Source organism: Vicugna pacos, chromosome 3, assembly GCF_048564905.1.
Source record: "Vicugna pacos chromosome 3, VicPac4, whole genome shotgun sequence".
NCBI classification, from domain to species: domain Eukaryota; kingdom Metazoa; phylum Chordata; class Mammalia; order Artiodactyla; family Camelidae; genus Vicugna; species Vicugna pacos.
Genome location: NC_132989.1, coordinates 71082203 through 71105113, shown reverse-complemented (window position 1 = coordinate 71105113; position 22911 = coordinate 71082203). Strand labels below are relative to the sequence as shown.

General features: G+C 34.2%; 1 protein-coding gene across 11 annotated transcripts in view; it reads right to left on the bottom strand.

Annotated features, from left to right (window-relative positions):
• Positions 1–22911, bottom strand: part of ANKRD31 (ankyrin repeat domain 31) — a 153433-nt gene that overhangs the window by 64170 nt on the left and 66352 nt on the right. For all 11 annotated transcript variants that reach the window (XM_072958492.1, XM_072958488.1, XM_072958494.1 and 8 more), the window contains 6 exons: positions 21433–21476; positions 18312–18959; positions 15804–16075; positions 13653–13762; positions 7424–7579; positions 258–400 (listed from right to left, as the gene is read on the bottom strand). In XM_072958492.1, the coding sequence (XP_072814593.1) occupies positions 258–400; positions 7424–7579; positions 13653–13762; positions 15804–16075; positions 18312–18959; positions 21433–21476 (1373 nt within the window). The remainder of the gene's footprint in view (positions 1–257; positions 401–7423; positions 7580–13652; positions 13763–15803; positions 16076–18311; positions 18960–21432; positions 21477–22911) is intronic.

Genomic DNA, 22911 nt, shown 5'->3' with positions numbered 1-22911 from the left:
ATCTGCTTTTCTATTGCTTGGTCCCAGAGATTTTTTTAAACTTTTTTTATTGATTTATAATCATTTTACAATGTTGTGTCAAATTCCAGTGTAGAGCACAGTTTTTCAGTTATACATGAACATATATATAGTCACATTTTTTTCTCTGTTAGCTACCATAAGATCTTGTATATATTTCCCTGTGCTATACAGTATAATCTTGTTTTTAATACTTGCACAATGTAGTGTTTGCTCTGCAAACAAAAGAATCACAGTACCTTATAATGTCCATTCATCACAGCATCTTGTAGGGGAGTGATCTGGTACATTCCTCTGATATTTACATCTGCTCCACCTTTTAATAGTTCATTTGCTACTTGATAAAATCCTCCTACACTAGCTTCATGCAGTGCTGTCCAACCTATTATACAAAAAAGAAGTGGTATTTGTTTATATTTGTCATCTTTTTTCCAGCTGGGTAATTCCTTTATTCTAATAGCAAACATTTATATCTTTCTCCTTTTGTATAAGGCATTTCCTCTGAACTCTAAAACTAGTTACATCTTTTTTTTTAATTGAAGTATAGTCGACTTACAATGTTGTGTTAATTTCTGGTGTATAGCAGTGATTCATTTATACATATTGATCTATCTATAAATATTCCTTTTCATATTCTTTTTCATTATAGGCCATTACAAGGTATTGAATATAGTTCCCTGTGCTATACAGTAGGACTTTATTGTTCCATCTTAATAATATTTTGCACTTGCCCTTAAAATAGGAACTCTAATTCTAAGTTGTTGCTTTTAAAATATTTTGGTTATATGAGACAAGATAATCTCACCATGAAAGCAAACTATATTATTTGTGGATTCAAAAAATCTGATGGACAAATAAACTTCCTACCCCTAACTCTGTTGGAATCAATATGAAAAAAATGAAAAGTAAAAAATACTTTAAACTATTCCTGCTCCTCTCAAATAAAAAGGATATAAGGGGGGTCATTATTAGTTCATAAAGAATGCTGACTGCAGACTATTCTTCCGTGAAGAAGTAGGGGGAAAGTCTTATTTATAGCTCAAGGTACTTTCATTAAAGTAACCCAGCTAGCAGGACTACACAGAAGTCAGTTCAAAAGCATAAATTGATCCTTGAACAACATGGGTTTGAACTGCAGTGGGTTCACTTTACGTACAGATTTTTTTCAACAGTAAATACTACAGTAGTACACGATCCAGGGTTGGCGGAAGGAGGAAACATGGATACGGAGGGCTGATTATAAGTTATACTCGGGTTTCTGACCACACAGAGCCTCAGCACCCCTAGCACCTATGTTGTTCAAGAGTCAACTGTATATTTCTTTTCTTCCTATTTGCAAGAAGTTAGTTACAGTAGTTCAACTAACAAACTACAAACCGCTCCAAGAAAACAAGTCATCAGATAAGTATCTCTTTTCTTTGCTAGTCAGAAGCAAAGGGTCATATTTATTAAATTCCAATAAATCATATAAGCGACGTAATAAAACCTAAAAGTTGCATGTTAAAGTGTATTTTACTCTTTCCATAAACCAGACTTTCTTAATCCAGGCACTAACATTTCCAGAACTTTCTCCATAAACCAATTTCTCAATCTTGGCACCAACATTTTGGGCTAAATAATTCTCTGTTGTTCTTAGCACTGTTCAATGTTCAGCAGTATTCCTGGCCTTAATCCACCAGATGCCAGCAGCATCCCATCCCTATCATAGTTGTAACAACTAAAAATTTTTCCAGAAACTACTAAATGTCCCCTTGGAAGTAAAATCACTCCAGTTAAGAACTACTACAGGAGTTCCTCCTTGAGTTTTAATTAGAAAGCCTTGAGGAAGAAATGAGAGTACCAAAACTGGTAAATATATAGTTAACAGAATTTTTTTCCCTATAAATTTCCTTAAAATGAATATGGGTACTTAAAGCAAAAATTACTATGCTTTGGGGTTTACACTATATACAGATGTAATATATGTGACAGATACAACATAAAGGATAAGGGAGATGTGTTCAATATTCTTACATTTTATAAGAAGTATTACAATATTAACTCTCAGGAGAGTATGAAACACTAAAAAATGTATAACGTAATTTCTAGAGTAACCACAATAAAATAATACAAAGACGAAGAAAGAAAAAGCTGAAGTACACAAGAAAAAACTAGTAAAACGGCAATTGAGTCCAAATATTTATATTAAATGAAAACTGACTACTCACCCCAATTAGATAGGCAGAAGTTGTCAGAATGGATAAAAAAGTGAAACTATATGCTGTCTCCACATTTTAAATATAAATACATAGATAGTTTGAAAATGAAAGGATGGAAAAAGATATAGCAAACAGAGAGGAAATATAAGAAGGCTAGGATGTCTATATTAATATCATACATAGTACACTTCAAGACAAAGTGTAGTACCAGAATTTAAGAGGGATATTTCTTTTCTTAAAATTTTTTTTGTTTGTTTATTTTTCCTTTTACTTTTTTTAAGTTCTTCTGTTTCTTTCTTTTTTAGGGAATGGGTAATTAGGTTTATTTATTTATTTATTTTTAGAAGAGGTACTGGGGATTGAACTCAGGACTTCATGCATGTTAAGCATGCACTCTACCACACCCTCCCCTCACTGATAAAGAGGGATATTTCTTAATGATAAAAAGGTCAATGTAATGGAAGACATGACAATTACAACTGCCTATCTACCTAATAACAGAGCTTACATACAAGAAGCAAATAACAAGCAAAATACAAGAAGCAAAAATTCACAGAATTAAAGGTAGAAATAACTCCACAATCATAGTTGTGAAGACTTTCAACAACCCTCTAAGGAAATGACAAATCAACTAGACAAAAAATAAAGACAAAGATGATCTGAACATTATCAACTACCTTTAATCTGAGTGACATTTATAGAACATTACTAACAACAACTGAAGAATAAACATTCAAGTGCACATGGGGTATTTACCAAGAAAGACCATATCTTAGGCAGTAAACCAATTCTCAACAAATGTAAAAGGATCAAATTCATAGAAAGTATATTTTTTGACCACAATGGAACTGAATTAGAAAGTAATAATAGAAAGTTATCTGAAGAATCCTTAAATATTCAAAAATTAAACAACTTCTAATATAATCCTGGAGTCAAAGAAGCAATCATAAAAGAAATTTAAAATATTTCAAACTGAATGATAATGAAAATACAACATATCAATAATGTAGTATGCAGCAAAAGCATTATTTAGAGGGAATTTAAAGCTTTAAATGCTTACAGTAGGGAAGAAAGTACAAAAGTCTGCGACCTTATGCTCAAAGGTCAAAGAAGAACCAATACCTTAATACCAAAACCAAAGATATCACAAAAAAAGAAAATTACAGGCCAATATCACGAATGAATATAGATACAAAAATTCTCAACAAGACACTAGCAAATCAACTCCAACAATGTATTACAAGGATCATACACTATGATCAAGTGGAATTTATCCCAGGGATGCAAGGATTTTTCAATATCTGCAAATTAATCAATGTGATACACCACATTAACAAAAGGAAGGATAAAAACCATGTGATCATCTCAATCAATGCAGAAAAAGCTTTTGATAAAATTCAACATCTATTTAGGATAAAAACTCTCCAGAAAGTGGACACAGAGGGAATATATCTCAACGTAACAAAGGACATATATGACAAACCCATAGCTAACACCATACTTAATGGTGAAAAGCTAAAAGCATTTTGTCTAAGATCAGGAATAATTCTCACCACTTTTATTCAACAAAGTTTTGGAAGTCATAGACATAGCAATCATAGAAGAAAAAGAAATAAAAAGAATTCACATTGGAAAAGAAGTAAAACTGTCATTATTTGCAGATGACATAATACTATATATAGAAAACCCTAAAGAAGCAACCAGAAAACTACTAGAGCTCATCAATGAATTTGGTAAAGTTGTAGGACACAAAATTAATATACAGAAATCAGCTGCGTTTCTATACACTAACAATGAAATCACAGAAAAAGAAATTAATGAACCAGCCCCATTTACTATCACATCAAAAAGAATAAAATACCTAGGAATAAAGCTACTTAAGGAGACAAAGGACCTGTACTCTGACTATAAGACACTGATGAAAAAAACTGAAGACAACACAAACAGATGGAAAAATATACCGTCTTCTTAGATTGGAAAAATCAATACTGTTAAAATGGCCATACTACCCAAGGCAATGTGCAGATTCAATGAAATCCTTATCAAATTACCAATGACATTCTTCACAGAAGTGGAACAAAAAATGTTAAAATTTTAGTGGAAGCACAAAAGACCCTGAATAGCCAAAACATTCTTAAGAAAGAAAACAGACCTGAAGAAATCACACTCCCTGATGTCATACTATACTACAAAGCTACAGTAATCAAAACAATAGAATACTGGCACAAAAACAGACAAATAAATCAATGGAACAGGACAGAGAGCCCAGAAAAAACACCCATGCACTTGTGGTCAATTAACCTATGACAAAGGAGGCAAGAATATACAATGGAGAAAAAGACAGTCTCTCCAGCAAGTGGTGCTGGGAAAGATGGCTAGCTGCATGTACAAGAATGAAATTAGAACACTCTCTAACACCATATACCTAAATTAAATACCTAAATGTAAGACCAAACACTATAAAACTTTTAGAGGAAACCATAGAGTACTCTTTGACATAAATCACAGTAATTTTTTTTGGAAGTAGCTCCTAGAGTAATGGAAATAAAAGCAAAAATAAACAAGTGGTACCTAATTAAATTTAAAAGCTTTTATCATATGATCCAGTAATCCCACTCCTGGGCATATATCTGGAGAAAACTATAATTTGAAAAGACACATGAACCCCAATATTTACAATAGCCAACATATGGAAACAACTTAAATGACCATCAACAGATGCATGATAAAGAAGTTGTGGTATATTTAATACAATGGATAAAAGACAGTCTCTTCAGCAAGTGGTGTTGGGAAAACTGTACAGCAGCATGTAAATCAATGAAGTTAGAACACTCCCTCACATCATACACAAAAACAAACTCAGAATGGTTTACTTAAATATAAGACAAGACACTATAAATCTCCTAGAAGAAAACATAGGCAAAACATTCTCTAACATAAATCTTAGCAATGTTCTCTTAGGGAAGTCTACCCAGGCAACAGAAATGAAAGCAAAAATACACAAATGGGACCTAATTAAACTTACAAGCTTTTGCACAGCAAAGGAAACCATAAGCAAGACAAAAAGACAACCTACCAAACAGGAGAAAATATTTGCAAATGATGCAACTCACAAAAGTTTAATTTCCAGAATATAAAAATAGCTCATACAAACTTAATAACAAAAAACAAATAACCCAATCCAAAAATGGGTAGAAGACCTAAATAAGCAATTCTCTAATGAAGACATAAAAATGGCCAATAGGCACATGAAAAAATGCTCAATATCACTAATTATCAGAGAAATGCAAATCAAAACTATAATGAGGTATCACCTCACACTAGTTAGAATGGCCGTCATTCAAAAATTCACAAATGACAAATGCTGGAGAGGGTGTGGAGAAAAAGAACCCTCTTACAGTCATGGTTGGAATGTAGTTTGGTGCAACCAATAGGGAAAACAATATGGAAATCCCTCAAAAAAGTAAAAATAGACTTACTATATGATCCAGCAATCCCACTCTTGGGCATTTATTCAGAGGGAACTCTAATTCAAACATACATGCACCCCAATGTTCATAGCAGCACTATTTACAATAGCTAAGACATGGAAACAACCTAAATGTCCACTGACAGATGACGGGATAAAGAAATTGTGGTATATTTCTACAATGGAATACTACTCAACCATAAAAAATAATAAAATAATGTCATTTGCAGCAACATAGATGGACCTGAGATTGTCATTCTAAGCGAAGCAAGCCACAAAGAGAAAGAAAAATACCACATGAAATCACTCATATGTGGAATCTAAAAAAAAAAGACAGATGAACTTATTTACAAAACAGAAACAGACTCACAGACATAGAAAACAAATTTTCAGTTACAGGGTGATGTGGGAAGAGATAAATTGGGAGTTCAAGATTTGCAAATACTAACTAACATATATACATAAAATAGATAAACAATACGCTCATACTATATAGCACAGGAAAATTGTATTTACTATCTTGTGGTAACTTATGGTGAAAAAGAATATGAAAATGAATATATGTATGTTCATGTATGACTGAAGCATTATGTTGTACACCAGAAAGTGACACAACATTGTGAACTGACCATACTTATATACACACACACACACATATACATATATATACATGTGTGTATATACATATACATATATACATATATAATTTTTTTTAAAGAGAGATTGATGTTTGGGAAATCCACAAAGTCAAGTTAGCAGCATGCAGAACTACTCCTGAACTTAAGGAATCAATACAGACTAAGAGAAAGAACCATATATTTCTCAAAATCAAGGGAGCAAGTGCTTTGGTTAGCAAGTAAGTTGAGGGATACCCTAAGACCATGACGGTTGACCTGGGTATGAGATTTAGAATAACAGTCATTAAAACCCTGATTATGGTATAAACCCAGGCCCTGCTTAAGTAAGTGCTGGGAGTACACTCATAATCACCTGCCTGTCCATGGATTGTGCTGTTGATCTCCGTGTACCATTAGACTTTGTGCACTGTTTCATATACCCAGAAAGTCTAGAAACAATAGTACAAGTATGGACACATAAAAGCACTATCTAGGCTGGCCCAGTGTTGCTTGGTGCTTTAAGCACGTAAATGTCTTTAAGGAATCATTCCTCTCCAGGAGAACATGTCAGGTTCTCCTTACAGGAGACTGTACCAGAGATCCAGCCTCTGCAGAAGACTGTTCCTTCTGAGCTTCCTGCCACACCCGCTTTACCTCACAGTCTGTTCTCTCCATTTCCCTGGCCATTGCCCCTGCTGTACATCTATCACTTTATCATCAGTTTTCCCCAAAATTCAGTGTACCATAAGCTTCTTTCAGCTGTGGACCTCATTTTCCTTCCGAGAAAAGTTGAGTCTCATAGTGACAAGGCCCATGCAAAGCCAGCAAGCCAGCCCCAGGAGCCTCATCCTTCTGTGCAATGCTACTGCAAGTGGCTCAGCTGATGGGCCCCAGGCAGGCACAACCTTTGAAGATGAAACAGAGTGTTATTCTCCCACCTCTCCCTGCTGTCTTACCACTGCCCTGGGAGATGATGGTGAAGCATTACCTAAGCAGAAAAATTACCTGGAAAGTTTCTGTTTGAGACTTGCCTTAGGCCTACTTTACCATACCTTCATAGTAGTGACGCAGGAAACTACAAACCACTTTCAAGAGAACTGAGGGTGGTAACTGCAACCTACCAGCATAACTTGGTTGATTAACATTTCCACCCTTTTTTATGTAATGATGAACAAGACCAGCGTCATTGTGCAGAGCAGCCTTATACAGTAAGTTCTCTCCAAAAATGTTTCTCCGGTTAATGTTAGAAAGAGACATTTTATTCATCTTCATCTTTTCTGAAATGAGGGAATGAACAAAAGAAAATTAAACAAAATTAATAATCCTTAAAATCTTGAGGTTTGAAAATCATGGGGTGGGTATAGCTCAGTGGTAGAAAATGCACTTAGGCATGCATGAGATCCTGGGTTCAATCCCCAGTATTTTCATTAAATAAACAAATATTTACACCTAATTGCCACCCCTCCCTCAAAAAAAAAAAACCAAAAATAAAGTAAAATAAAATGTTTTTTTGAAAAACAGAAAATCAGAGAGAACACAGGTTAACAGGATGAATGCTGTCAACATTCTGGAATAAAGGTATATTATGAAGAAGTATCATCCATTAACCGAACTATAATGGTATCTACATGCAAAAAGTGAAAAAGACGAATGTCATTAGTTTGAAAATATGTGACTAAATTATAAATCATGTAATCAGCTTATGTTGACTGAAACCCCAGGAAAGGTACATATATGAGAAGACTGACAGATTACCTTCTTAAAAGTTCTGGTGAAAGAGATCATTTAAATCTAGAATTAGATGTTATTAATACCTAAAAAAATGTTGTAATACCAAAATGTCTTATAAAATCATGAGGAGAAAATCTCAGAAGTGCATAAGGAAGATACAAAAATTAACCCCAGCAAGACCAGAAAAGAGAATGCTAAGTTTTCTTTCTCTGCTGAAAATAGTTGTCATGAAATTAAATAAAGAACTATGATCTTGATCTGTAAAACAGTTTTGACTTCTTAAGCTGGAAATATACAATTAAAATAGTTTTCCAAGTTATGTATACCAAGTATCATTTTTCCACCGTGCCTCCTAAAATGCTAAAAAAACTTCTGATTTAGATAATCCAAATCCTGCCAATTTTTGGTTTTCCTGAATTTCAGAACAGCTTTGATGATAGATTTTTCCAATTTTGATCTGAATAACCTGCCCCATTCTAAAACCTCAGAAAGGTAATTGGGTACTGCAGCAGATTTCTTAATGGACCACAATTTACTGCTTTGCTTTTATTTGATTCCCTTCATTCAGTTGCACTGTAAAACAAACCAACTGCTGAAAATTTGAGACTGCCTTCCCCACTCCAAACTACAAACCATCCTGCTCCCACCAGATAAACTATATGCTTACCAAAAATCAGTAGTCTCTACTCCCAGACCAGTCTTTGCGAGTTGTACTTGCTGTTATAGTTATGTAATTTATTAAAAATATCAGATTAAAAAGAATATAAAAATCATCAGTGAAAACTTAGTCATCAAAGACATTCACTTCCAGTCATGACTAAAAAACTGTGACTTGCCATCCCACTGTAAACAACTAGAACACTAGACAAAATATATGGGGGGAAGAAAGGTATATTCAGACATTGCAAAACAGGTAGTTCAGATCTATGTCTTTCCTGAGTGAAGGCAAACACTGAAGTGAGCCCTAAGGTCACTCCAGCTTCTTGTCTGGAGACTTTTCAGAGTATTGCACAAGAATACCAAGGTGACTCCGCTGAATTAAGGAGACAGATTAGAGTTTGAGGAAGATGGCGTGAATAGCATTTGCACGGTAGGGCACCAAAGATGAGGGAATAGAGAAAAGGTACCAGAAATCTATACGGAGGGCTCCATGAGTTGTTATCTGAATACTAAACCGCTTATCTGTGGGGTGAATCATCATGAGGCCAGGCAAGAACAACTACCCAGGAACTATAAACTGACAGCTGTCAGAGATCACACAGGGTGGGAGACATTCACATTACTGCCAGCCTGAAGAGAGAGACCTTGCTGAACAATTGGGGCATTTAGAGAGACCCTTAATGGGTCATGTCTTAATCACAGGGCTAAATAGACCCTGAGTAAAGCCTACACTAGACTTGCTTAACAGGGTTTTCAGTGTTGAAAGGATCAAGCTGATCTTCAAGTAATTTGTTGGCCAAAACAAAAATCAACAGTCTTCAAATATACAGAGAGAGACACTCAACATTGTGCTGCATATGGATATCCAACTGTTCACCACTTTATCAAAGCTCAGGGTTTATTTCTGAACTTCCTTCTCCTTCCACTGATCTATCATCCTATCTTGACTGCAGTGCCATGCTGTTTTGATTACTTATAGCCATATAATAATTCTTGAGATCAGGTAGTGTTAGTCTCTAACTTAATTTTTTACCAGAGTTGTCTTACTATTCTAGGTCCTTTGCATTCCTTATGAATTTGAGAACCAGCTATTGAATTTCTGCCAAAAACCCTCCCAGGATTTTGATTGGGATTGTTTAGAATCCATAAATATATCTGAGTAGAAATAACATCTTAACAATATTGACTCTTCTGACTGATGAACAAGCTGTATCTCTCCATTTCTCTCCATCAAATTTTCCTCGGTTTCTCTGAATGGTATTTTATAGGTTTCAGTATACCTATCTTATACATCTTTTGTCAAATTTTATCCCTAAGTATTTTTTGATATTGTGGTATAAATTTAACTAATTGCTTGGTTTTCAAATTTTACTGTTTGTTGCTAGAATATAGAAATATAACTAATATTTGTATATTGATCTCATTTCCTGCAACTCTGCTAAACTCACAGTAACTTTTATTGCAGATTCCATCAGATTTTCTATATACATGATGACATCATTTGTGACTAAAGACTGTTTTACTTCTTTTCCAATATGGATGCCTTTTGTTTTTCTTCCTTATTGTACTGGCTAGAACCTCCAGTACAATGATCAGCAGAAGCGTTGAGAGCAGACATCCGTCTTACTTCTGATCCTAAGGGGAAAGCACTCAGCCTTTCATCACTGAGTATGATAGCTGTGTATTTTTTGGTAGATGCCCTCTGTCAGGGTGACCAAGTTCTCCTCTATCCTTAGTCTGCTGAGAGTTTTCATCAGTAATGGATGTTAGATAACTGTCAAAATCTGTCTCTGCATCTATTGAGATAAGCATACGGTTTTTCTTTTTTAGTTTATTAATATAACAAATTATAGTGAGTGATTTTTCAAACGTAAAGCCAACCCAGCATCCCTGGGATAAATCTCCTTGGTCATGATATTATAAAGTTAGATAGTTGAATAGTTGGAAGTTCATGATGATATAAAGTTGGATATGATTTGCTAAAATTTAATTTAGATTATTGCATCTAAGTTCATGAAGAATACTGAGCTGCAGTTTTCTCTTCTTGCAATGTCTTTGATTTTGGTGTCAGTTTAATGGTGACCTCGTAAGATGAACTGGGAAGCATTTCCTCATCTTCAATTTTTTGCAGAAGTTTGTGGATAACTGGTATTATATCTTCCTCAAATGTCTGGTAGAATTCACCAGGGAAGATGTTACAGACTGAACTGTGTCATCACAAAATTTGTAAGTTGAAATCCTTATATAATAGGGTTGGTATTCCTATAAAAAAGGAAGAGGTACCAGAGTTCTCTGCACACACAAAAAGGACACTGCAAGAAAGCACTCTCTGCAAGCCAGGAAGAGAGGTCGCAGCAGAACCCAAAATTCCCAGCACTTTTCCAGGACTTTCAGCCCCCAGAACTGTGAGAAAATAAATTTGTCATTTAAGCCATCTAGTTTGTGGTATTTAGTCATGTAGCCCTAGCAGACTAATATAGAAGGCATCTGGGCCTAGAGGTTTTTTTTTTGATTTAGTTTTTGGTGAGGAAGTTTTTAATTACAGATGCAATTTATTTAATAGATATGTTATTATTCAGGTTGCCCACTTCTTTCTAATAATTTGTGTCTCTCAAGGAATTTGTCCATTTCATCAAAGCTGAATGTATTGGCAAAAAGTTGTTCATAATGTTCCCTTATTATCCTTTTCATATCTGTAGATCATGTCATGATGTTACCTCTCCTGCTTCTGATATTGGTAATATATGTCTTCTCCCTTTTTTTCCTGGTCAGTTTGGAAGAGGCTTATCAATTTTACTGATCTTCTCCAAGAACCAGATATTGGTTTTATAGGTTTTTTCTGTTTTCTGTTTCATTGATCTTTGCTTTACTATTGTTTTTGTCTTTACTATTTCCTTTCTTCTGTTAACTCTGGACTTCATTCACTCTTCTTTTTCTAGTTTCTTAAGACAGAAGTTGATGCCACGGATTTGAGAGTGTTCATTTCTAACACAGGTATTTAGTACTATAATTTCCCCTGATAATTACTCTTTTCATGACATCTCCAAGTACTGTTATATTTTCATTTTACTTTAGTTAAAAACACTTTCAAATTTCCTTTAAATTTCTTCTTTAACCCATGAACTATTTTAAAGTGTGCTGTTTAGTTTCCAAATATTTCAAGATTTTATAGAGATCTTTCTGTTACTGATTTCTGATTTAATTCTATTTGGTGTCAGAGAAAATACTCCTTATGACTTTAATCATATTAAATGTATTGATACTTACTTTATGGCCCAGCATATAAACTACCTTGATAAATATTCTGAGTGCATTAGAAAAGAATGCATGATTTTTTGTTCTTGGGTGGAAAGTTTTATGAATGTTAAATAAGTCAAGATGGTCGACAGTGTTGTTTAAATATTCTATATCCTTACTGATAATCTGTCCACTTGGGTTACTATAATGAGCTCTCAATCCCTGAAAGAGTGGTACTGGAATCTCTGACTGTAATTGTGGATTTGTCTATTTCTTCTTGCAGTTTTATTAGTGTCTGCTTCAGGTATTTTGAAACTCTATTATTGAGAGAATAACTGTTTACTTTAAATAAACACTCAGGAGTAGAATTGCTGGACTGTATGGTGAGGAAATGGCCATACTGTTGTCCACAGTGGCTGCACCAATCTACATTTCCACCATCGCTCCCCTTTGCTTTTATTTTCCAGAATTGTCTTGGCTAGACTTTTATATTTACTTTTCCACCGAAGATTTTTTATCATTCTCATAGCTAACCTTCTGTTATACAAAGCAAAATAAAATAAAAGAAAATAATTAACAAATAAACAAAAATCTGTTTTTGATTGAGCTCTCATACATTTACAGAATAATTAAGGGAGAAGAAAAATTACTCACAACACTGAATTTTTATGGTCAAGAATGAGGTTCTTCTTTCAATTTATTTCAGTCTTTCTATATGTACCTCAGCAGAATTTCATACTCTCCTCTTACAGGTGTGGCAATTTCTGATTAGGTATATAAGTAGGTATTTTCTCTCCTGTGTAACTATTATAAATGGGATCTTCTCTTATATTTTGTAACTGGGTTATATATATTTATATATATATGTGTGTGTGTGTGTATATATATATATATGTAAAGTATTTTTGTCTTCTTTTGGTTTATTGAATTTTTTCAACTTTTTAGCTGGAAATAATTTCACTTTTAAAAACGTTGTAAAAATAAAACAAATGACTCATCCATTGTTAACATTTTGTCCTCTCCCTCCTTATACATACATACTCTCTCCCTCCTTACACACACATACATATGCACACAGACACATATAGACATAAAGAGTAACTTGTATACACCATGCCCATTTATTCACTAATACACAAGTCATATTCTCTAAAAACAAGGACATTATCTTATATAACTAAACTATAATTTGGGAAATTTAACATGGATACAATGTTATCATTTAATCTACAGCCCATATTTCAGTTTTGCCAACTGAACAATTACCTGTTATTTGGTAAATAGTCTTTCTAAATTCTCATTGTTTCTGACAGTTTTTTACTTCATTCTTTAGTGTTTTATAGGAACAAAGAAACAACATGTAAAAATACAAAAAAATTGCCTTCTTTCTTCTATTTATTCTTCTTGGTATAATTTCCCAAAGCCTATGCTAGCTTGGTCACACCACAAATAGGTCAAACATCTAAATTTGAAAAGGGTTCTGAAACTAACCTCTCAACAGTATAAGTATAGGAAATATACCAGCCTATGAGGCAGAAGTTCAGGATCAAGTCCTAGTTATACTACTAATGAGCTGTGCAGTGCTGGGAAAAATCCTTAACCTCTCTGAACTTCCTCATCAGTAAATGAGAAAGTTGTATCTCTAAATCCTTTTTAGTACCAGAATTCTATGTTTCTTTAAGTTACTTATTTAAAGAAGTAAAGAAATAAAATATGCCTTACCATTTTTCCGTGTAAATTTTTTGTTTTTCCTGATCTGTTCTCTACTCTTGAGTCTGGATGAATGCACAGTCTTCCCTTTACCTTCAATCCTTAAAGCAAGATTCTGCATTCTTGAAAAATAAATGTGGTTTTAAAATTACTATCACATTCTCTACAACCACTCATAGAGAATCACACCAAACTTTTAACTAAATTTCTTAAAAACTCGAAGGTATTTTACTGAGCTGCTGTCAAACTGCATGGCAGTTTTAAATATGGAGATGGCTCCTGAGTCAATTGCAGATAATTCTGTGAGCGACATGCCATTATGGTTTCCAGCCTTGTCTTTGTGCCACCCATGGGTTTCTCTTCTTTGGAGGCAGTCACCCACAAGTGTGAGTGTTCCGAGTCTCCTAGCCCTCACTCCCTACGTTGGCATTTCACTATCCACTGTATTCACAACTCCTAGGTAAAAAGAAACAGGCTCTCTGCAAGAAAAAAAGGACTTGCCATGTGGTAAGGCACTGATTAAAAACTGCAAAATGCTGGCATAAAAACAGACACAGAGATCAATGGAACAGAATAGAGAGCCCCAAAGTAAAGTTGCTTGTATATCGTCAATTAGTTTATGACAAAAGAGCCAAGAATACACAATGGGGAAAGGATAGTCTCTTTAATAAACAGTGTTGGGAAAACTAGACAGCCACATGCAAAAGAATGAAACATATCACACACAAAAATCAACTCAAATGGATTAAAGATTTAGATGTAAGATTTGAAACTATAAACTCCTAAGAAAAAACATAGGGAGTAAATAAGCACTCTGACATCAATCTTTGCAAGGATTTTTTTGGATTTGACACTGAAAGCAAAGGCAACAAAAAGCAAAAATAAAGAAGTGAGACCACATCAAACTAAAAAGTTTCTGTACAGCAAACAAAACTATCAACAAAATGAAAAGATGACCTATCAAATGGGAGAAAATATTTGCAAATCATATATTTGAAAAGGGGTAAATATCCAAAACATGTAAAGAACTCATACAACTCAACAGCAAAAACAAACAATCCAATTAAAAAATGAGAGAGGAAATAAAAGGACATTTTCAAAAAAGACATCCAAATGGCCAACAGGTACATGAAAAGGTTCTCAGCATCACCAATCATCAGGGAAATGCAACTCAAAACCACAATGAGGTATCACCTCACACCTGTCAGAAAGGCTATTATCAAAAAGACAACTAATAACCAGTATTAGGGAGGTTGTGGGAAAAAAAGGAAGTCTTATGCATGGTTGATTGAATGTAAGACAGTGCAGCCACTATGGAAAACAGTATGGGGATTCCTCAAAAAATCAAAAATACAACTACCGTATGATCCAGCAATTCTGCTTCTGGGTATTCATCCAAAGGAAACAAAATCACTGTCTTGAAAAAAAATCTGCACCCCCATTTTCACTGCAGCATTATTTACAATAGCCAAGACATGGAAGCAACCTAAGTATCCATCGATGGATGAATGAATAAAGAAAATATGATACACACACACACAATGGAACTGTACTCAGCCATAGAAAAGAAGACAATCCTGCCATTTGCAACAATGTGAATGAACAGGCCTTGAGGGCATTATGCAAAATGAAATAAGTCAGACAAGAAAGACAAATACTGTATGATCTCACTTACAAGTGGTATCTTAAAAAAAAACAAACCCATATTCATAGATACAGAGAACAGACTGGTAGTTGCTGGAGGTGGGGGATGGGGTGGGTAGGTGAAATGGGTGAAGGTGGTCAAAAGATACAAATTTCCAGTTACAAGATAAGTAAGTCCAGGGAATGTAATGTACAGCATGGTGACTATAGTTAATAATACTGTACTGTATATTTGAAAAGTTGCTAAGAGAGTAGACCTTAAAAGTTGTCATCACAAGAAAAGGAAATTTGTAACTATGTGTGGTGATGGATGTTTAAGAAAGAAAGAAAATTAGCATTAGGCTGAAATACAACAATCTCCCATTACTTTGTCTTAAAAAAAAGTAAAAGTTTTCTGGGTTTTTTTTTTCAATTGCAAAATAAATACAGTAACAACACTGAAAAATAAAGTTCTTTACTTAGAGGTAACTGTAACTCTAATATTCCAAGCACAAAATTATCTTTAGAGCTGCAGCATACCTGAAATTCTCAGTTGACGAGTTACTATTTGCTTGATCCTCACAGCCAAGTATTTTGGGTAAAATCTTCTCTGGCATCTTATATATGTCATTTGTGGGCTTTGCAACTCTGCCTGCTTTCAGTCTGGACGATCTCCTTAACACACATGGAGTGTCCTGGTCAGAGTGATTTTCCACTGGATTTGAATTTCCCTTATTATTTAGTGGATTATAAGAGGCGACATTTTGATGAACCAAAGTTTGCAATCCTAATGGATTTGGGTCTTCAAGAGTCTGTAATACGATGTAAGTACATACACAAATAATTATAACAATGCAAAAAAAATTAAAAGTAGAAAAAATTAAGTTTTATCTTGTCCTTTGATCACACAAAAATATCTCGTAAGATGGAAGTGAAAAACTCATAGACATCTATGAACATGATGAAAATTTTGTAATAATTTTGTAATAAACTAAAAGGTAATGCAGATTTAAAAGCCTAAGACTGGAAGAACATAAGTAAAAATTATTTTTATCAACATTGATCCTTAAAAATCAAGGGTAAACCTAAGGTCACTCTGGGTACTTTAATTTCACAGGAAATGGGTAGCATACAATGATGCCAGACACATAAAAACAGTGGGCTAGATCAATGTTCCATTCAGCCTACTATTTTGTTATTTGACAGAAACAGTATGTAGTATTTACGGGATAAGATAGTATATAACCTCCATTATATTGATTTTGAAAGGTTAACAGTGTATCATGAATGGTTCTAACTTCCCTTTAATAATCCATTATAGATTTAACTTTCATGAGGATATATATTTTTCTACGTATCATGCAAATCCTTCTTGAATTGATTTGTATATCCAGCTTGCAAAGCTTCTCAATCTCATATTTTTATTATAGTTGAATAAGAGTATTTAATTGGATTTATTCTAAATCAATCTCCTTTCTACTTTAAAGCAGACTTTTTTTTTGAGGACCTGCTAAATTCATGCTCACTCTGTCAATACCAATCATAATTTCCTATACTTTATTCATATTACCTCTTTTTAGACTAGAACCCTGGAATGTTTAATTTAATCCTATGCCCTTTCCCTAAGATTAGTTTCTCTTTTCTGGATTTTTAAAAATCTTATTATGTCTGTTTTGAAATTTTTTGACCAGAATTTTATGTAGTATTATTCCAAGTATGTATGTTATAACATGAACTCAGTATCATGTTATTTAAATCTTCCAAGAAATGTTCATAGGAGCATTTTAGTAATAGCCAGAAGGAAAAAAAAAGAAAGAAAACAATGCAAATGATCATCATGAGAGAAACTGGTCAAATAAGTTATACTATTATACATACATATAAATACATGCACACACAAAATATAGCCATACAGTGGAATACCATTCAACAAGTAAAAACATTTAAGTACTGCTACATTTGTCGACATAGAAAGATAATCAAGATGTACTATTAAATTTAAAAAACAAGTTGCAAAGCACTATGCACAATATAATCCCATTACATAAAACAAATTTACATAGAATATGCATATAAAAATGGAGGCCTACACCAAACTGTTAACAGTAATTATCTCTAGAAAGTGCAATTGTGGGGGACTTTTTCTTCCTGTATTATTATGTATTGCTATATTTGATTTATTTATAATGAGGCTGTATTGCTATTTTAATGAGGAAAAAAATAAAGATTATTTTTATCTATCCTACATATGCCTGTCAGTATCCACAAATTTCGAACTCCCAGCCTGTCCCTTTCCACTCCCCAAGATTATTTTTAAAAGGAAAAAAATTATCAACAAGAAAAAGGGACTTGGCAAATGGTAGGCTACTGGAGGGTCTCAAAGTGTAATACTCTAGGAATTCCAAATCAAGGACTGTGTCACCTGACAGTATCTTCAGACACAGAATGTAAAGATCTATTGAAGCCAGGCATAAGTTTTTCCCTCTCCTGGCAGCCCAACTGCATATATTTTATGTCCAACTAGAAGTTAACATGGGGTATCTCATCTCTACTCTGTATCCAGGTAGACACAGTGATATTGTAAGGTAACAGGGATAATTCTGGTAAAGAATTTTTTCCTTGTATGTAAGCAATCTAATGATGATATATCCTCTTAGGTTTTTAGGGGAGAAACTTACCTATTTTTACTTTTTAATCCCTTGAAAATTTTACCCTGGGAACCTCAAAAAATATCACTGTATTCTTCAAAATCAAGATGTATCTTCTGAGTGTTGGTATATGGATAGAAGGTTTGAATTTTTTTAAATAACTTACTTTTTAAAATTTTTTATTTTTTAAATTTTTTAAGGGGGAGAGGTAACTAGGTTTGTTTGTTTGTTTGTTTTAATGGAGGTACTGGGGATTTAACCCAGGAAAGGCATGCACTCTACCACTCAGCTATATATCCTCCCCCGCCAGAAGGTTTGCATTTAAAATAAACTATATGGGCAAGGAAGACTTGTTAAAGGTTACTATAAAAGGCAAAATCATAGACTCATGCTTACTTACTTGCTGCACTGAAAGATGCTTGTTCTGCAGCTCAGCCAACCTGGAATCTTGTTCAAATGGTGGAGCAGAACAAAGAGTCTCAAAATTCACCTCTGCTACTTGTGTACAATCTTCATCAATCTGAGACATACTAGGCTCCACTTCTAAACATTCATTTCCAGTACTGAGACAAATGCCTCCCTCTTTTCTGTGACAGATGGGTTCCACCTTGGCTTCTGACAATGTATTTAGGGCTGCTAACAACTCAGCTGGCAATGCATCATCCTTTGTGTTTTCTAGTAAATCTTCGTGACATGTCAAAGGCATTGATAGGGAACTCAAAGAGTTGCTCAATGGGTTCATCAACTCTCTAGGTTTAAAATTACTCACTATTCCAAACAATCTTTCCTCCTGGGTGATTTCTGGTGATGTTAGTAATCCTTCCAAGGCAGACACAAAAGTTTCAAGAGAGCTTTCTTCATCCTTGGTTTCTTTAGAAGTCACGGTTAACACGACTTCCTTTCCAGGCTCAGAAAACGTATTTGGTGCTGCTAAGATCTTCTTTGGCTCTATTAATGATTTTTCCTTTACAGCAAATTTACTAGATTCTTCAGTAGTAGTACCTGAGAGAAGGCTTATTTCAGGAGAGTCTCTGCCTGCACTTAGTTCCTGTATATTCCAAAGAGAAGTTCCATCATTATAGTATATACAAAAGTGTTTAAAATGAAAATGCCATAGTATTCTAGTTGATCATATTGCTAAGCTACCTTCAAAAAGCTTTATCAACTGTCCTCCCTTCCATAAATAAAAATACTCTTTATTACTTTCTTATACCAAAGTACTAATGACTGTGAATACATGGTTAAACATTCAATAGTGGACCAAGGATAAAATTGGCTGGGCCATAATTACAGATGGCAAGTTATCTATTCAGCTAAATTGAAATTATCTGGGCTAAGGGAAGAGGCAGCAATGACATGGCTAGTTAAATTAACAGATAATCTAAAAACTTCCCTGCAGTTAATGGTTGTAAAATTCTCCTTGCTAAAAATCTCTATTGAATTTAATTTAAATTACTAAATGGGAACAAAATTGGTATAGTTTCACCTTTTTATTCCTCACCTCTGTGTAAATATGTAAATGTGAAGTAAAGAACAGGAGGTCAGTGGGAAAAAGAAAAGAAATGAATTTTCTATGAAAACATTATAAGCTCTGGCTATAAATCAATGGTTCTCAGTTGTGGTTACATTAAACAAAAAACAGAAAATTCTTATTTCTAAATGACTATTATTTTAAAAGACATCACCTTAATAGGTTATACATTTCCTCACCATGTTTCCAATGAGCAAAATATTATTGGACCTCCTATTTTGAAGTGCTTTCAAAATCATTTATAAGTCATTCAAGAAAATCAGTCTCAATACTTTAAAGGCACTGGACTTTTTTCCTTCATTAAAACTGTTAATTTGCTTGACCTTACAAAACAGAATGGGTTTCAAGTGACTTTTGGCTGTTTCTAAAAACCACATTCACCTTCACTTACACATCACTCTGCCAGGATGCACTGTAATTTGTAAGCCCCCTAATGCCCAAATTTGATTTGAATAAGAGAGGTGGAAAATATTTTATTCTCCTTCTCTTCCATTTATTTTCTCTTTACATAGCATACAGAGGTTGAGAAGATATATTTATTAGTAGTGCAAACTCTAATTTGCTCAGAAAGATAAAAGAAATTTAGAAGGAACTGAAAAGCTGGATCGTATCTATTCTTTAAGTCACAGTTCAAGGTCTCCCTCCTATTTGAAGTCCCTGTACCTACTAAATTCAAAGCCGTAAATGTAATAAAGTAAATATATTGAACTCTGCCCCAAAGGAACTTAGTTTCTAAGTGAATACTGAAGGCATTAATACATAAGATATTAAATAAATTATAAATAATGTCAAAAATACTGCATGAACTCAAATGAATGGCATAAACCATAGCCCTAGTATTGTAAGAATAAGTTTTCTGGGGGGAAAAAAAAGGGAGGCAGTGAAGGATTTTCATGATCGCCTGAAAAATGCTTGGTTAAACAAAGTAAACAGGTTTCTTTACCATAGACTTTTTAGAGTATGTGAATTTCTAAGTCTCTGAGGAGACTTGAGCATACAGTGTTCTCTAAACTTCCTTGTTCAAAAAAATCCTTTTTCTCTGAAGATCTATTCATGTCATAGGATGCAAGTGATTGGGAAATACTGACATTCAGTGAGTAATGAAAAAAGGGAGCAATTACTTTGGTCAAGATCATCACAGTCCTGAGACAAATCCACAGAGAATGAAGGGACTTACGCCAGAAATTAGTGATTTGCAAAGGAGTGAAAGAAGGAAAACACGTATTTATTAAGCAACCTAGGTGCCAGACACCATGAGCTATTATTGCTCTCAGTCCTCACTATACTATCACTATGAAAGGGATAACTTTCCATATAATACACATGTAATTGACACACATGCCCTTGGAACACACACATATCTGGTTCCAAACGGTATGCTCTTTCCCTTGTTTTCTGTCTCCTCACTGAATAAAGGCATGGAGGTGCGAATATGTAAGGTTCAACTGAGATGAAGAAAGGTACAGGTATGGTAGGGTTGGCTTGGGAGGTCCTTGATTGCAGGAGTCTGTTATGGGCAGAGTCAGTCTTACTGTCCTCTAAGTCCCCACTGCACCAAGCAGAAAGCAAAGCCAAAACAAGCACTCAACATGTGGTTACTGATTAACAACTGGAAGACGGGAAAGCAGATTCTAACAGGAAATATTAGAGGAACTAGGGTAATAGACAAAGCAACAGAAGGCATTTTTGCTACAACATCTCAGAGACTACTCTGATATTAAAATATATGTTTCTTTTCTAGATAAAGAATAAGAGACAATGCTAGATGAGAAACACAGGTCAAGAAAATTGTATTTCATTAGAGATAAGGAAGAACAAATACCGAAAGGAGTTGTTAGACAAGAATAGATTTCTATCTATTGAAACAGTTTAGTTATATTCCTGCCTAGTTATCTTCCAGCCTGGATGGGCTTGATACTTTAATCAATACAATTTTTAGAAAAATCAAAACCCAAGATCTGAATAGCTAATCTCTATTATACAGACCAACCTTTTCTGGATGTGGCAACACTTCAGGATTTTCAGCCTCAGTCCCTGGAAGATAACATTATATGTTTACACTCCAGTTTTATTAAAGCATTAAAACATATTATCTCACACAGCATTTCTTAATCACATACTTAAAATGACTCCCTGATTCATGTGCTATATCAAATATTCATAAATATACCAATTTATTGATATAAAAGTATTATGTTGGCAACAAAGTTACAAAATTCTTCCATTTCTTAAATAATATTTCACAGGAAGCCAGGTAAAATTATAATTATTTGGAATTTGTTTAGTTAAAAACCAACCTCTCTATTTTGGCTGAGCTATTCTAAGTATTTGCAACTACCTGAGGAAAAATCGTATCTACTTTCTCAGTGTCATTATCTTCTCCATTGTAGGTAACAGAATTTAAATGAATTCATGCTGTTAAGTTAGGCATACTAAGGGACATCATGTAGGGGCCAAGGAGTCAGGAGATTGTCCCAAACGCACATGTATTAACAGGTCTCTATTTCTTAAAGTCATTAAAAATTTTTAAACATTCTACTATAGTTCCTTTTCTTTTTGTACTGAGACTACCTTTTGTAGTCTCAATTAACATTTTGTGACTATCATTAGAAACTTATGATTTTTTCACCAACTTAAGCTACTTCCATGAGCTAAAATCATTGTTGGATTTTTTTCTCCCAACTAATTGTGTCACAGGTTGGTCAGTGGGAACACAACTGACAAAGCCCTTTATCCTTTTAGCCCTGCTGCCAGACATCCTTGAAAGCATCTGTGCTTTCCAAAAATGGAAAGATGTTTCAAATTCATTCTAATTATCTTCAAGTCCCAAAACAGATTTGCTATCCTTTAAGGGTTCCCAGTTTATTTAGCAGTTGTATACCTAAAGCACCCATACACCTGGCACATAGCAGGCTCAATAAATATTTGTTAAAACAATGAACATATAAGTATTACATACCAAAATCTAAGCACTAGGAGTACATGCAAGAGTTGGTAATGGGCCTAAGTGGTACTCCTATTGTTATAGTAGCAGAATAGAACAGAAGTTAGAGCTTCTGTACAAAACAGAAGATAGAACTTTTAAAATGTAACTTTTCGATTTCAAGTATCATATTCTTGTGCCTTTTCTTGTAATACAAGGTTTCAATGACCACTAAGAATACTTACTACGCTATCATACAACATACACAGGAGACACTCAAAGAGAAAGACAGCCATTGATTAACATAGCTGAAGTCAAGTAAATGGTCTGTGGAAACTACCAGTCAAGAAAGATATCACATACATATTAAGAATACTATAAACAGCAGGGAGGGTTTAGCTCAGTGGTTGAGGACATGCTCGGCATGCACGAGGTCGTGAGTTCAATCCCTAGTACCTCCATTAAGTTAAAATAAATAAATAAATAAACCTAATTACCTCCCTCCTCAAAAACAAACAAAACAAGAATGCTATAAGCAGAAAAAAC